At 40.9% G+C, this 17,318-nt stretch overlaps 1 protein-coding gene across 1 annotated transcript in view; it reads left to right on the top strand.

The window, feature by feature from the left end:
* Nucleotides 1-865: 865 nt before the first annotated feature.
* Nucleotides 866-17,318, top strand: part of LOC118815270 (exostosin-1) — a 327,211-nt gene continuing 310,758 nt past the window's right edge. The window contains exon 1 of the mRNA XM_036581272.1: nt 866-1,809. Within this exon, the coding sequence (XP_036437165.1) occupies nt 866-1,809 (944 nt within the window). The remainder of the gene's footprint in view (nt 1,810-17,318) is intronic.

Raw genomic sequence — 17,318 nt, 5'->3', positions numbered from 1 at the left:
GTCTGGGCAACGCTTGCCTCTCTAACTGATATACCCTTCCTTTAGTTGTCCCTCTGCTCTAATACACCTGATTTTAACCTTGTGGATGCCTTGGAAATGTGGTGATGAGTTAAATCAGCTGTGGTAGAGCAGGAAAAAGCGCACCGCAGGTGGTACTCCACGAGCAGGACTATAAGAACCAGTGCTTGAGCCAAGGGAGCCCCTCTTTGGTCATGGGGGACCATAGTTTGCGGATTGCCCTTCTCTAGCACATCCATTAAACCTGGTCGTTAATTAGATGACAAGAACCAAGTGTGTTAGAGCAGGAAAAACACCAAAATATACAGGGGAACACCAGTACCAGAGCGAGGAACCACTGCTTTAGCCTATATGTGTGCACTTTTCATCTCCTTGTAATGATATCAGTGACAAAGCATGCATGATGTCTCAGCTACAAAATGTAGATGAATGTATCTTTATAAGCTTATTATATACACTATTTGTTTGTTAAGTTATTTATTAGGCTTTTTTTATTTCCCATAAAAACTGATTTCTTTACATTTTTGAAGAGACTCATAAATTTCATTTCTCTTGAACACAGTTTAATCAATGCAAATGAATTTGAAGACTAATAATTTTGCAGTTAACCAACTTTCTTTTGTTCTAAGCTAAACTGTGTATATTTGTGTGTATCTTTATATTGGTGTGCATGCATATGAGTTTGGTGCGTGTGTGTGCATATGCCTGTGTGTGCGTCTATACCTCTACTCGCAGTGTCCTATTTTCCGACAGTATGCTATAGCGCTGCTATGAGGCACCGTGTTGCGGGTTGAGCTCCGCCCCTGCCCAGCTTCTTCCTGCCCCAGCGCTGCTCCTGCCAGCCCCCATGCAGGCCAAGAAGCGCTACCTGCTGGTGTCTGCGGGGGCCTGCGTCCTGCTGCTGGCCTACCTGTGGACCCTGCAGGTTGCCGAGCTCCAGACCCGGAGCCACCCAGAGCGCTTCTACAGGCCCTCCCAGCTCCAGCCCGAGTGGGTGGAGCCTCCCTTGCGGCCATACCTGGATGGGGCAGAGCAGGAGGAGGACAGCCCCCTTGTCTTGCACCAGCACGCATCACCACGCGAACGCCGCGAAACTCGCAAGAACATCTACAAGAGCCGCCGCTGCCGCATGGAGACGTGCTTCGACTTCAGCCGCTGCCAGAGGGCCTTTCGGGTCTACATGTACCCGCCACAGAAAGGCGAGGTCATCTCCGAAAGCTACCGGAAGGTTCTGGCTGCAATCGAAGAGTCCCGCTTCTACACCCGGGATCCTGATGAGGCGTGCCTTTTCGTGCTGGGCGTGGACACCTTGGACAGGGACCAGCTATCCACTCAGTATGCTCAGGATGTCCGTGCCAGAATCCAGAGCCTTCCATTGTGGAACGAGGGCAGGAACCACCTGATCTTCAACTTGTACTCTGGAACTTGGCCCGATTATACTGAGGATTTAGGCTTTGATGTGGGCCAGGCCATGCTGGCCAAGGCCAGTGTGGAGGTGGGAAACTTCAGGCCACGTTTTGATGTATCTATCCCCCTATTTTCTAAAGACCACCCCCAGAAAGGTGGAGAGAAGGGTCACTTGGCATCCAACAATATCCCACCTGCACGGAAATACCTGCTGGTGTTCAAAGGGAAGAGGTACCTCACAGGGATCGGCTCTGAAACCAGGAACGCTTTGTATCATATACATAATGGGGAAGATATGATTTTGTTGACAACCTGCAAGCACGGCAAGGACTGGGAGAAGCATAAGGATGCCAGATGTGACCGAGACAATGAAGAATACTCAAAGTAAGTCCTCTGGTTTACTCTCCTTGTCGCTGGTCCAAGCCTGCTTTAGCAAGACTGCACTTGATGATCACGTTCCATATGCTGAGCATTACGTTACTGATTGAAAAATATTTGTGGTTCTTAGTGCTGCCAAGGAATCGTTCCACAGAAAATCAAATTTGCACATGTACTCCAATTTACCTTTAACGTAGCCAAGTCATGTTTGGTGTCTAAAGTTGATTTCTTCGGTTTTGCACTGGAGCGACGAGCCAACAAGTAACAGAAGCTTGGGTACACCTGTTTGTATCACATAAACTGTATCTTCACACATTTGCCTCAAACTGTGTTGAGTTGTTAAGTAATCTGTAATAGATTGGTTTCTGGCACTGTATGACAATTGACAGAAGTAGGCATAGCTAAAAAACAGTAGTAGCAGCCTGTGTCTCGACACCAAGCATATCTTGGCTGATTTGTTGCATTTGTGGTAAAGCGTAAATGTGTAAATGGGATTATTTTTGGAACCATTCCTGCAAGAAAGCTTGCTGTTAACATGGAAAAGCTGAAGCATCTGTTGAATTGAAGACTAATTCTGTGAAAAAAGCAAAGTGTTCCGTTTTCTTGTGGAGCTCTTCCCAGAGCCTGAGTGCACCAGTGTGTGGCTGTCATGGGAAAACGGCCCGAAAGTGAGGCGGTGTTGCGTTGAGTTCGCCGGGGTGAAAGCGCAGTGACATGGAGAGAGAGAGAGCTCCAGAGACTGCCAGTGCAAAAAGCTACAAATTCTCTACAAAGCCTAGAAAATGGAACACAGCTGTCAGCAGCTGCTGTAAAAGTTGGGGCCGAGTTTTAACAGCGGTTAGTCTTTGATACTGGAGGTGAAAGTGAACAGCTAGCATTAGACGGTGCGTGCTCCGCTGCACACTCGTTCACATGGTTTTGGCTTTTCCCATGATGCAGCGACTCAAAAGCTATGTCCTGATGTTTTTGTCCTGGGGCAAGTGCGGCACATGTAAGCTACAATCTGAAAAAAGGCTAACTGAGTGTGGTGTGTCAGCACAGGAGCTGAATTGAGACGCATTGCTTTTGTTGCGCTTTCTGGAACACATTCTTTCCGGGGATAGACTCGCGCTCTCTCTCTTTCTCCCTCTCTCACTCTCTCTCTCTCTCTCTCTTGATCTGTCTTTCTCTATGGTACAGAGACCAAAATACGAGCGCTGTAATCTCAGTAATCCGTTGCGGATGTGTGGTGAGGCTTGTTTACCCAGGTCCCCCCACGGGACGAGTTGGCCCTCATTGTCCCGGGCCGCTCTCATTACATTTGTGTCAGTGGCTTTTCCAACTCTGTCTTTGTTAAGGAGGGATGTGTGCTTCGTGTCATTGCTGGTAATGTCCATTCCCACCCTGAAAGCCGCCTCCGTGTTCTGCAGCACTGCGATGGCCACAGGGAGGGTGTATCACAGCTTATTATTCAAACCTAGAAACAGTGTTTCCTACTTGCTCCTCCTGCTCTGCAGAATTTGGCTTTTCTTGCCAATGATTCAACTCAGTAACACTGCATTTTTATTAGAGCGAAGTCAGTGGCTTCCCTTGCCAACTGTTGGCTGCTCTGGGGATGTTTCTAAAATACACACTGTAACAAATGTACAGTAACTTAGCAGCAGAGTTGCCAGGTAGTTACTCTGATTAATATTTACAACACTTGTACTGTAATGATGTTTTGTACTGTATCTGTAATTGCAGTACAAAACTATAGACTACTATTACAGCAGTATAATGTATATATCGTAAACAAAAATCCTTTTTTTCTGAATATTATATAATTGCTTACACATATTAAGAAATGGAAGAGTAAAACCAGCCCTTTTAATACTGCAGGTATATTGAATATGTTTTATGCCAACAAAAGAATCAGTTGTTTCATTTCAGTTTGTGAAAAGCTAACAGGCTAGCAGGGTCCTCTAACAGTGCTCCCAGTTAGGCTTCATGTTTAAGTATTTACTAATAAATTGACTGAAAAACTACAGCATACAAAGTAAAATATGTTAAATGCATATCATACAAGCTCCAATGTATAAACTAGAGCTATATAATATGAAACTGAATGTGAGAAAGTGAATGTACACCAGATTTAGCTTGGTGCTAACAATAAACTGCAAAACCCATAGCTAGCTGAAATTAGCATTATTGTAGCAGTGGTTGTCAGGTACTTACAAAGTGCAAGTTTCTACATTCAAGTGCCTAGGGTAAATACCCTTTGCATTATTTTATAGGGGTACAGGACATGCTAAGTAAGTTAGTATGCTATTAAATAGCTGTCTAGCTTTAGCTAAGTAGGCTAATGTTAACTAACTTTACTGCTAGTTAAGTACTTGTTGGTTAATTTTATTTGATCTTTATATACTGATTCCAGTGTGTTGCTTGACTATGGGCATTAGGGGTGGAATAAAATATCAATACAGCGATATATCGTATTGCTTTCTTTTGCACTGGTGCCAAATATCAGTTTATTTATTGAAATATGCATGCACTGTAAATGCTCCCCCTCCACTTACCAGATTCACTACTTCATGACAAGACAAAGAGTAATCCTGATCTGGTCATTGAGAAAATAGCTAATGTTGCCAGAACTCGTCAACCTACAATTAATACAGTTTTTAAAGCAAAACTAAAATACTTTACGTCTCTGAGGGGCTACCAGTATTACTAAGTCTGTCACTGGGTTTATTTGCACTTTCGCCCATACAGTGTACGCAGTCAGTGTATGTGTGTTAAAGACACATGAAGCTAAGCTGTGCGCTTTGTTGTACATTGTTTCATATTGGTTGTCAAATTCTGTCAAACTGACACTAATAAATTCATAATTCCTGCTATTTGCCAATCCATGAGTATTTTATTTTCTCCAGTTACAGAAATATTGTGATGTATCGTAAAGGATTGTCATGCAATATATCGAGTATCACAGAGTCACAGTATCATGGGCAATGTATCGTGATAATATTGTATCGTGAGATGCCTGTGCTTCCCACCCCTCATGGCCATGGCACGTAACTAGGCCCTTACTGTGCCACATTTCAGCACATCTGCCTGGTTGCTGGTGAAAGCTCCTTCTTGCTTGCATAAAGAAATTCTGAATTTATTCTTGGCCTTAATATCTGCTTTCCTCCACAGCTGCTCTCGCAATTCTCTGCACAGGTCTGCCACCTGTCTCCATAGAAAAATGAACGGGAAGGGAAACAAAAAATGAAAATGCAGCGTAATTGTCAAGCCCTGAATTGAGTGTGTGCTAAAGCAATGCAGGGCAGTGGTGCTCTGGGACTGGGATTTGGAAATACTGTCCTGAAACAAGTTGACCACATCTGCCTCTATTCATCTGATCTCGCTCATTTCCTGTCAATGTTGTCAACTATTTGTAGAAATGCTAGAACTAGTAAGTATATACAAACCAGTAAATACACCTTGTTCCCAGTGCTTACTTCCTTTCAGGAGCTTTCCCTCTGGTGTGCACTTGGTAGGCCGGAATGATTGGATTGTAATTGGGGGGCGGGGGGTGTTGTGTGTGCAGTGGGCCAGCCTGCTGGGACATCGGGCTGTGTTCCAAAGGAGCCTGATTAGTTTCACGGACAGCCATCACATAGAGAGCCTGTGTAGAACAAACAGCAGTGTAGGAGGAGAGGATGGAACACCTCACAGTAACATCGGTCACTGCTCGAGTGTGGAGGAACTTTACTCAGGATAAATAACACTAGCCCTGGGAACAGGGGCAGCTCTGAGAAAGCAAATCTTTGCGAAAACTTACCGAAGCTTTTGTCAGTGTGCATTGCTGTTGTTTGGTACTCTATTTATCAGTATTATTCAGGAGTGCGTCATTGTTGCTTGGTGTGAAAGTGACCTCCAACAAAGGCCTCCAGTCAATTTTAGAGTGCAGACAGGTTCATTCAGTTTTAGGGGAAACCTTCTAAATATAAAGGTAGTAGATGATAATAATAATAATAATAATAATAATAATAATAATAATGATAACGAGATTTGGAGAAGTCCTGATTAGGCCTGTCATGATTATGATATTTTAGCTAAATAAGTGAATGTATTTGACATTTTGTCATTTTTAGTTAACTGTATATGATTAAGCCTAAAGTAGTCAAATTGTTGAGCTTTTTTGCTTGTCAATGCTTAGTAGCTCCAACCCAAATACCCTTTAAAATTCAAGTCTTATTACTTACTAAGGCTTATTATTCAGTAACTGCTCTTACTTGGTTGAGCTATTCTTAGGTTATGGAAGTGTTTAATAAAATCTCAGGCCCACTATTGGTTAAGAGACGCCAGGTCTCGATATCTGGCTGATATCAGAAGAAAATATTGTCCCAATATCAGTAACTGACCTGTAAATAATTAGCCTGAAACAGCACTCACACAGTATGTGTTGCTAGCTGTGTAGTTGTTCATGTGGGGTAGTGGAGTGTTTCAGTAGTTTGAGCATGAAAGTCTACTTTAAGAAGTGTATTATTTTATTTACGAGTAAACATTGTTTGTTGTGATGGAAACATCTGAAAAAGCTAACATTTATGGAAAAAAAATTGCTATCAGCTCAAATAATTGTGATCAATTGTCACAGATAATAAAACCACAGATATAGACTCGAGATCATAAAACCAATTAAATTAAGTTAAAATAGGTAAGACTGCCAGTTCATTTCAAGTGCTACAGTTAAAGCACTTTACCTTTAGTATATGCATAGTGTGTCACACTGTGGACTGTATAGGGAAACTCTTGACTTCAAGGCCATCATGTCAGTAATTTTTAGTTAAATCATTTTATTTAATATAATCATAATGCATACTGCATTTAAACTCTGAGAGAATTATAGTACTACTCTTTCTTTTTTCTTACATTTTGATTGGTAACAAAAAAATTGTCCGTTCAGGTTTTTTTTTTCCCCTCTGGATACAATCAAGTGAGCTTTCCCATTGGTTAGGACTTCAGGAGCTGGACAGAATGTGGACAGATTAACCAATAACATGGCTAGGAATTAGGGCAGCATGGTGGCACAGTGGCCTCACAGCAAGAAGGGGCTGGGTTTGTGTGGAGTTTGCATGTACTCCCCATGGGATTTCCTCCCGCAGTGAAAGACATGCAGTTAGGCGAATTGGTGATATTAAATTGCCCCTATGTGTGTGCCTGCCCTGCAATGGACTAGTGACCTGTCCAGGGTGTTTCCTGTCTTCTGCCCAGTGTCAGCTGGGACAGAATCCAGTGACCCAGAAGGATAAGCAGCTTTGAATGAATGAATAATTAGAAATTGAAAGTTTAATGAACTTTTTGTGTTCTGATTTCCAATGGAACCAATAAAAAAAACGTTAATCTAGGACTTCTAGAAGTCCTGGACACATCACTTGAGAAGTACTTTAACCTTTAAGAAGTAGTTTAACCCAGTTTCAGTTAGTTTCTAGAAATGCAAAATAGCAGCAGCAGCTCCATGCTGGGCCTATTTACTGAAGCAATCACTGAAAACCTGCTACACAGTAAAATAGATGTTAATGTATGTTATAAAAAAAAAAATAAATTAAAAAATTAAAAAAAAACATTGAAATGTCTTTTATAAGCTTTAAGTATTTGTGTTTTAATTTCCCATAGGACTGTTAGCAAAAAATAGCATTATTATAGAGGTATTTTTCCATGCCTTTGACCAAGTTTTGACATCAAACTGAAAGCCTAGCTCTAGTAGTCATGGTCCGCCACTGCTGAGATGATGCGCTTTGGTACAGATACATTACCTTGTGTTTCTTCCTGTCCTTTGAGCATACAGCAAATAAATAAAGCCCATTTGCTATTACAAGACTGTAAGTGTGATCCGATGGAGTGATCTTGATCTTGGCTTTAAGTGGAGTAATATATGAAGCGTTAGTCTGCAAATTAGGCCAGGGGTCTCGACCGGCAGACACTTACAGTTTAAATAAATTGAAAAGGATTTCAAAGTGGCGGTACAGTCAATAATTGGCCCTCTATTGAATTAAGTAGGAGCTGAGAGGCAGAGGAGGACAGCATTAAACACACACTTAGACGCACACACATACGCTTCCCCCTGCGCTGCGGTGGATTAAAATGAGACTCTGATAACATCCCATAATTCTTTTACAACAGCCTGCACTGGGCATGGCGTATACACACACACACACACACACACACACACACACTTATACTGGAGTCAATGGTTGATTTCATTATCGAGCGACTGTGAGTCAATGAGAGGCCTCATTCAGAATCCCGTCAGAGGTCTTTGTCAGGTTCATGTTCATTTGCACCTGCAGGAGAAGGAGAGGAGAGGGATGGAGGGATGAGGGAAGGAGAGAGGAAGGGACCCTGCTGATAAGACGTATCGGTCGACTCTAAATTAGAGCCACTCACGACTGGGTGCTTCCCACAGATTCATCACACACCGGAGAGAGAGAAAGAGAGGTGGTGTATAACAGAGAGAAAGAGAGTGAGAGGTCTGATGTGACAGAATATGAGAGATCGACACCGAGAAGGAAGTGGGGAGAGAAAGAATCCCACTGTGTTTTAATTAGCGTGGCTGATTAACGTGACACTCTCTTCCTCGCTTTTGGACTCAAAGGAGGAAAGATTAGGGGCTGGAGGAGACCTCCACATCACTCCATTCACTGAGCTTACTCATCTTCAAGGGCATAACTTAACTTTGGCTGGGGGACAGAAATTAGACAAAGCTAGCATGTGCGCTATTGCTAGCTAGCTAACATTGCCTCTGGAAACTCTTTACAAAGTGATAATTTGAAAAAAAAAATAGCGGTCGGCACATCAACAAAGCACTCTAGTTTATGTTCTGGTTAAAAATGCACATACGACAGTTTTTTGCTTCCGATACCGATTCCGATACGTTAACTCTGCGTATCGGCCGATACTGAGTACCGATCCGATATAAGTGCTGTTTTTAAAATTCGACTCCAATTCTGCCTTCCTCACTGTGTCTAACTTGAGGCTGTAACGAAGGAGTGATACAAATGAAATTATACAATTCATAAGAATGAAAAAAAAGAATGTTACAAAGAAACTACTTACACAATGTAGACTTTTTTATTAATTACCATATATAACTTTGCCTGTTTTGTTTGTTGATGTTTAAGTTGAGGATTTTTAACATGACCCACTCTTATTATCCATTACATATTTGACCACATTATTCTAATTTAATTTAACTAGAACTTCTTAGCCTGGATGTATAATTATAACGCAAAAGTATTAAATAGTTTTTCGCTCGCAGCCTCAAATAAAGTCTTTGAAAACTTTCATAAAACTCACACGGTGTCTCGTTAGCTGTGTTTACATGCAAGAATTTTTGCCAGTCCGATTGAAGGCATTCTGATTATAGATTAAGACTGAGGTGTTTATTCTCACTCTACTCGACAATCTGATGAAAATCTTCATTTACATGCTCACTACAAGTAATCAGATCCAAAATTATACAGATGCATAGAGTACCACTTAGTGTAGACGTTACCATGACAACGAGCATCACATGAGTCCAGTCAGAGTGAGACGAGCAGCAGTGAGCAGTGCTTGGGTTTTAATTACTTTAAAGTGATGTCAGACTCAGGAAAACGTCCTTCACGTGTCCTTATTAAAGAAGGCCGAGAGGAAGACGTCGTGTTCTGAGACACATAAGCTGGTCGTCCGTCCCACCGCCGTCTTTTAAAGATCAGAGCATAAACTTCGTCTCCTCTGCAGACCAGTTTCTGCTCTGCCATGTTAAAAGGTATAAACTCTCACTATGACGTGACGCACATGATCAGAACGGACTTAAACTTTCAGATTGGGAATGTAATCAGATTCAGGCGTTAACATGGATATTATTCTTCTATTTAATGGATTATTTACAGGATAACCCACCTCGTTCAGTCGGATAGAAATTGTATTCCGAATAGCCTCAATCAGACTAGTCTATTCTGACTGAGGTGTTTACATGGACGTATTCTGTTCTGCTTGAACTATTATTCAGATTATTAACAGATGCATGTAAACGTGGCTAAAGAATGCATTTCATTTCTTTTAGTTTTTGATACTGATGCCTTAAACTGGAGCTATGGAATTGCCTCTTTGGGATTCTTTTGTGATGTTCTTCCATGCCTGTTGTCTTTTCACAGCTCTGCAAGCCTTTATCACTCGCAATGTAAATGGACGCAAGGCTTCAGGTGGTCCTGAATTTCCAAGACCCCCTCCTTTCTTGGTTGAACCACTGGTGTTAGAAGTGGGCTTACAGTTGAGATAACCATCTACGCGTCTTTGATTGTTGAAGTTTGATAATCTACACTGTTTATTGGGATTACTTAAGTGAGTAATGTTTCCCTCAGATTATTTCAGGAACGCATGATTTCCCAAGCATCTTCAATGAAGAGCCAGATTTATTAAAATATAGATTTATTATGTTTATATTCCATAGCCAAGATGAACAAGGATAACCAATTAACCCCTTGACATTTAGGCTTATGATTTAGTTCTTAATCACAAGAGTAACTACTATTTTTTTTCTGCTAATTACTATGAAGCTGATAGGTTAGTTACTGATATGTAACCCCCATATGTGGACCCCCATATGGATACCTTAGGTTAGCATTTCAAAGCAAAATAACTGCCCAGTGTTGCTTTATGGTGTGTATAGCCCCCTATCATAAATCAAATCTCACCATTTGTCTATGGACAAGACTGGAGGGAGATGGTACAGCTGCTACATTGCTTTAGAGAGAGAGAGAGAGAGAGAGAGAGAAGAGTGTGACAGTGTGAGAGTGGAACAAGCCCACCCGCTGAGACACTGCTAGTTAGGTATGATTTGTTCAGTAACAGTGTAATCTGTCAGAGGAAGCCTCGCTTTAACCTTCTCCTTAATGAGGCTCCCTCAGCCTCTACAGTACCCGCAGCAGATGCTGGAGAGAAAAGCCGGCCTTTGCTCTGGCATTTCAGCGCTGCTTATTGCTTGTAGATGTTTGTCTTTGTTGACCTCACTATCGTCTATAGGCCACACTCCATCTCACTCTTTTTAAATGTGTTTTATAGATCTGTTTCATACCCTCTTGTCAGTTCACACGTAGACATATTGCTGTTACATGGTCCCTTTGCTTCTTCTGACATTGTGTTCTACACTGTCTTTCCTCTAAGTGTTTGTGTCCTTTCTCTGTATTCCTGGAGGCCTGTTTTGCAGTCGAGGTTTCTAAATGAAGATCCATATAGCAGTTTTAACACCCTGATTCAGCCGGTCAAGCCTGGCCTGTGCCAGTAACAACGTCCTTATATTAACATAGACGTGTGGAAAATAACTTAGCTGTAGTCTTATGATTTCTTCTATAGGTGGACTATTTTAGGTATAATATCTGCCTTCCGCATCAAGCATGTTCAACTAGTGCAGCTCAACAGCAGCTCATATATGTTAGGGACAGTAAGTGTGGTGTTAATGCTGAATATCACATTACCTAAAATGTTCAATTGTGTTTATATGTGGGAATACTATACTATGGTCTCTATGAATGTCATGCTGCCGTGTGCATGAAATAAATCAATAAATGCACAAGTACTTTTTACACTGAAGTGTTTTTACCATTACTGGGGAGTATTACTGTGTTAAATCACTTAACAGTCACTATGCACAGGACTACATCAATCCCTTTGTGTAATAGTCATACTGCTTGGATGGAAGGTTCCATAATGTGCTTTTCTTTACCTGTTCTTTGTGTGGGGATCATGTAATTTTGGTCAAATCAGTCATATTTAGAGCCTGACCGATATATTGGCTGATTGATGAAATCAGCTGATATCAACAAAACCACTGCTGGTAACTAAATGGATCGAGATGGCTTTGAATGGAGCTGGATTGATATATAGAACTGGAGTGACATGCTTTTTGTTTACTAGTGAAAGACTAAGTCAAATGAGCTGTTAAACGGAATGGAAGAGACCATTTTAGAACAATGTGAAGATGGGAGACCATCCTAGAACAGTTTAAATAGGGAAGAACATTTTTGACCAGTGTGAGTGGGGAGAACATCATAGAGCAGTCATAGTGTGAATAGAAGGAAGAACATTCTACAAAAGTGGGAATGGGGGAAAACAGTCTAGAAGAGTGTGAATGTGGGAGAACATTCTAGAACTGTGCCAATAGTGCAGACCATTCTAGAATAGTGTGAATAGGGGAGAAAATACCAGAACAAAGAGAATGAGGGAGAACATTCTAGAATGGTTTAAATGGGGGAGAACGTTCATGGGAGAGAACATTCTGCAATGGTGTGTATAGTAAACAACATTCTAGAACATTGTGAATATGTAAAAGCATTCAAGAACTGTGTAAATAGTAATATTCTAGAATGGTGTGAATGGGTAGAACATCATAGAGGAGTCATAGTGGGAATGGAGGAGTGACCATTCTACAAAGTTGGGAATGGGTGAAACATTCTAGAACAGTATGAATAGGAGAGAACTTACTAGAACAATGAAAATTAGGGAGAACATTCTAGAACAGTTTGAATGGAGAAGAACATTCTAGAAAAGTGTGACTGAGAGAGAACTTTCTAAAACCATGTGGATGTGGAGAACATTCTACAATGCTGTGAATAGTAGAGAACATTCTAGACCAGTGTGAATAGGGAGAAAATTCTAGAACTGTGTAAAAGTGATAGAATATTCAAAAACGGATGGAGAGAACATCACAGAATAGGCATGGTGTGAATGGAGGGAGAACATTCTAATCCCGTGTGAACAGGGAGAATATTTGACATTCTAGAACAGTGTGAATATGGTAGAACATTCGAGAACTGTATAAATGAGATAGATAAAACAGTGTGAATGGGGTAGAACATTCTAGAACAGTGTCGATAGTGCACACTACTCTAAAACACTGTGAATAGGAGAGAACATACAAGAACATTGAAAATTAGGGAGAACTTTGTGGATGGGGAGAACTTTTTGCAATGGTGTGAATAGTAGAGAGCATGCTGAAACAGTGTGAATATGAGAGAACATCCTAGAACTGTGTAAATAGGATAGAAGATTCTAGAACCGTGAGAATGGGAAGAACCTTTTATGATGGTATGAATAGGGAGAAACATTCTAGAACAATGTGAATATGGAAGAGCGTTCAAGAACTGTGTAAATATGAGAGAAGATTCTAGAACAGTGTGAATGGGGAAAACATTCTACAATGGTATGAGTAAGGAGGAGCATTCTAGAACAATGTGAATATGGGAAAACTCCAAGAACGCGTTAATGGGATAGAATTCTAGAACAGTGTGAATGGGGAAAACGTTCTACAATGGGATGAGTAGGGAGGAGCATTCTAGAACAATGTGAATATGGGAGAACATTCAAGAACTGTGTTAATGAGAGAATATTCTAGAACAGTGCGAATGGGGAAAACATTCTACAATGGTATCAATAGGGAGTAGCATTCTAGAACAATGTGAATATGGGAAAACATCCAAGAACTGCGTTAATGGGATAGAATATTCTAGAACAGTGTGAATGGGGAAAACGTTCTACAATGGCATGAGTAGGGAGGAGCATTCTAGAACAGTGTGAGTGGGAAGAACCTTCTAAAGTGTACTGTGTTCCAGCCACCAGAATGAAAACAAATAAATCAGTGCCCTAGTAAATCAATCTTAATGTCTCAGATGGCTTTGATAATGAAAACCTTCATGAAAGCGGAAATACACAATGATTCCATCTACGATCCTCGCCAACCTCCCCATTACGGCAAACAACGATTAGAACAAATAAAACCTGGCCTCTTACAGATGGTAGCTGAGACTTTGAGCTCGCAAGAGCTGCGTTACAGCAGAGCTAAGAGCGTAAATATGAAACCAGCTTATCTCCAGCTGGAAAGGAATGCATCCTGCGTTCACCGCCAGTGGCTTCGCTGAGCGGTAAGAAGCTTAGGACTAAAATACAAGGTAGGAATATCAGAGAGGGCTGCATGATTTATTCATATCACAGATCAATAATGCCACAAGCAGGTGTTTCGAGTATCTGACCTCACCCCCCCTCCTCCTCTGGATGTCATCAATCTTCGCTGACCAGCAGCACTGCCATATTTTAGTTCCTGCTTTTGTTGCTTAGTTACAGAAAGCAAGAAAGAAATGAGTCATTAGAAGTCATCAGTTATCAGCAGAAATAACAAACACATGGTGTAATTTGATATCAGTCATTTCTGCCCTGTAGCTCATTCAAACAAGTGGAATTCTGTCGAAAGTGCAGATTCTAAGATCTGCACAGTGCAGCCTCGGTTTGCAGTCATTTTTACCAACAAACACATAAAAGGGTCTCACTTTATTTGGATAGTTCCCTATAGATCATCTACAGATGTTCAAATTGTTCATAAATCTGTTGAAACTCGATTCTAAACAGTGGTGGGGTTGGGGTTAGGATTTGGACCAGGGTTAGGGCTTGGACCAGGGTGAAGTTTGGGTTTAGGTTTTGGGTTTTGGTTACGGTTACGGTTAAAATAAGAGCCAGGTTTAGAGTTAAAGGAAATTATGGTCAATTTAGTCGATATTTAGTTGAATGTAACTTTAAAGTTAATTAACCCTTAGATCCTTCATAACTTGAGAAAAGTTTAATATATATATCAGGACATACTGCAGACCCGGCACAAACTAGCTAGCATGACATCATTGAGCTATGATGTCATCAGTGAGTAATTTGGTATGTTTTTTGATTTGATATTATTGCTCTCTTTTTTGGCCTTCATATTCCAACAAAAGGTTAAACCAGCGACATGATACACACACATCCGACCACTCATCAGACTCTGCCCTCACAATCCACAGTGATTTCATCCACCTATAACCATCCATCAGCCAGAAATCCAGCTCCAAAATGACCCAAAACCCACTCGCTACTGTTATCTCTGCTTTTAGCCTTCATATTATAAACAAAGGGTTAAAGGTAGCGACATGATTCGCACATCAGATCACTTAGAGAAACCTGCCATCACTAGCCAGAGTGAGAGAAACCAGCTCTAACATCCCACAACCCAGAACTATAGCACAAACACACAGCCAGATCACTGTAAGACCTGCTATTAGCTTTCTGCTTTAGCCTTCATATGGCAACAAAAGGGTTAAGTATCTACAAATCATCTAAAGTGGACAACAAGTTTCAAACTGTTCAAGTGAACAGAATCACAGGATCATCAGAATCACAATGAAAAGCGAATCCCACGCCAAGACTCATTGACTCTCAGAAATCAGTGACCACTGTTCGTGTTGTAGTTTTATGCGGATTATTCTGACTCACAGCTCATAGAAATATGTGGAGAAGTTCTGACAAAATGCCAACTTTCTTTCTATACTTCCAATCCATACCACCTTTGTGTTTGTAGGGAGATTTTGTATATGATTTTAGACGTCACTGTTTGAAAACACTTATTTTGTGGAAATGAACAGTTATATTATTGTCATGTTTTTGTCTGATTGTGTTGCAATGCTGGTGAGTCAGGAAAAAAAGCAGCAATGGTTGACCATACTGTGGGCACATATGATTGACTATGTAAAAGACCACCTTCATTTATTCAATTTTCAGTCAAAACACCCATTAAGGCCCAATCCCATTTCTCATTTTTACCCATAACCCTTGTTTTCGAGTGCCACATTGCCCCTTGGAACTGAGTTACAAGGGATGGTGGTTGAAATCTCTAATAAAAACAGAACATTACTTCATTAACAGCTACTAGTGCTGCTCTGTAGGTGACGGTGAAAGTCTACAGTGATTGGTAGAGGAGGGTAAAGTTCAGCAACCTCACTGCTTGGCCTTAGATACATTTAGGGCAGCATATGCCTTCAAAGAGGGGGGATGTGATAATTATTTATTATCACCCACCCTTAATTCTTCAGTGATATGAAGCTGGTCAGATATTCACCAGCTTCTTGTTCAAATTTTCCCATTCCACCTTAAATGGAGCAGCAGTTGCATTCTAGCGCCTCAAGCGTCAGAACTTTTTGTGCTTGTTATGATGAAAGGGACCGTAATACATTGAAACGACATTAAACTAAGACAATACGATGGTTATCATAATTGTTAATGGAGAAAAATACTCACATTTGTGGGTTACTTTGGTCGCTTGTGCAGCCGTCTTGCCAGTTATTCTTTTTTCCTCATAACACTCTGTTTGGAGTGAGCCTCTGAAAACCTCCATTTGGTGGGCCATATAGCCCTAACACTTCTCCCTTTTCCTCCATCTCAACAAAAATCGGGACACCCTACTCTTACGTGAATGAGCAAAATATATAGGGGTAACAATAAGAAATGCGATTGGTCGTCACTTGAAAAGAATGGAAGCTTTCATAAAGGTAAAGAGTAGATCTACTAAACACTGAAATATTTGATATTTCATATTATATCTCACATATATTTAGTTGTTGAGGCTTCTGCATACATTTCTGTTAAATACATGTTTTCTGCTTCTACTAAATGGCTGTTTTGGGTGGAAATAAAAAAAAAAAATTGAAAAGTGGTGTCTGAATTTTTCACAGTAATACATGGAATATGATGGACATAAAAGGCTGATGCTTGTCTGGACCGCCTTCATTTTGTAGAGCATATTTGATGGATGGCTCATTCCATATTCAAATGTATGAGCAATAAATCCTTACATGCATTGAAAAGCACACACTGTGTCATTGCGATTATAGCGCTCTTACCAAATTCTGATGCATTCCTCCACACACACACACACACACACACACACACACACACATACACTCAGTCCCTGCTGCGGAGGAGTGTGTTAGCTGAAATGTCGATCACCCCCTGGAGACCACCTGCTGCAGACCACCTCACACCGTCTGGTGCGTCATCCCAGGCATTTACATAAAACAATAAGAATATTCACTCATTACACAGAGCCAAGTGTGTCTGAGTGAGCGAGAGAGAGAGAGAGAGAGAGAGAGAGAGAGAGAGAGAGAGAGAGAGAGGAAGACATGCAAAGAGCAAGATAGAGTAATACAATGAGAGTGTGTGTGTGTGTGTGTGTGTGTGTGTGTGTGTGTGTGTGTGTGTGTGCACTAGCACCGTGACTCCCGTTAAGCAAACAAGGTCACTGCCTTGATCTGTAAGTGCGTCTGGCAGGTCAGTCATTTTTACAGTGGAGTTTATGAAGAGTGACATCAGCATGAATAAAAGTCCACTCTGTTCATGCTGTCACTAAACATCCATCCACATCTCTCTCTCTCTCTCTCTATCTCTCTCGCATGCCATTATTTAATTCACTATTCATATTTGCACAGTCAGTTACTGTACATGTTTTACTCTGCATACTTATCATTTTACATATCGCTGCTGTCAGAAGAAAACCTTGTATCTCCATTTTGTCATTTTTCAGTTTTTGACATAATTTGAAAATGCCTGTTACCCTGTAATTGTGTGTACATTTTATGATGAATGGACCAAAACAAATGGTCCAAAATGACTTGGAAAAAAGTCTGGTTCCATTGACTTACATTAAAAGTAAAGTATGTTTTTTTTTTTTTCCTTCTCGGGTAAAG

The sequence above is a fragment of the Colossoma macropomum genome, unplaced genomic scaffold (assembly GCF_904425465.1).
Source record: "Colossoma macropomum unplaced genomic scaffold, Colossoma_macropomum, whole genome shotgun sequence".
Taxonomy (NCBI): Eukaryota; Metazoa; Chordata; class Actinopteri; order Characiformes; family Serrasalmidae; genus Colossoma; species Colossoma macropomum.
This window is presented reverse-complemented; position numbering and strand designations above follow the sequence as displayed.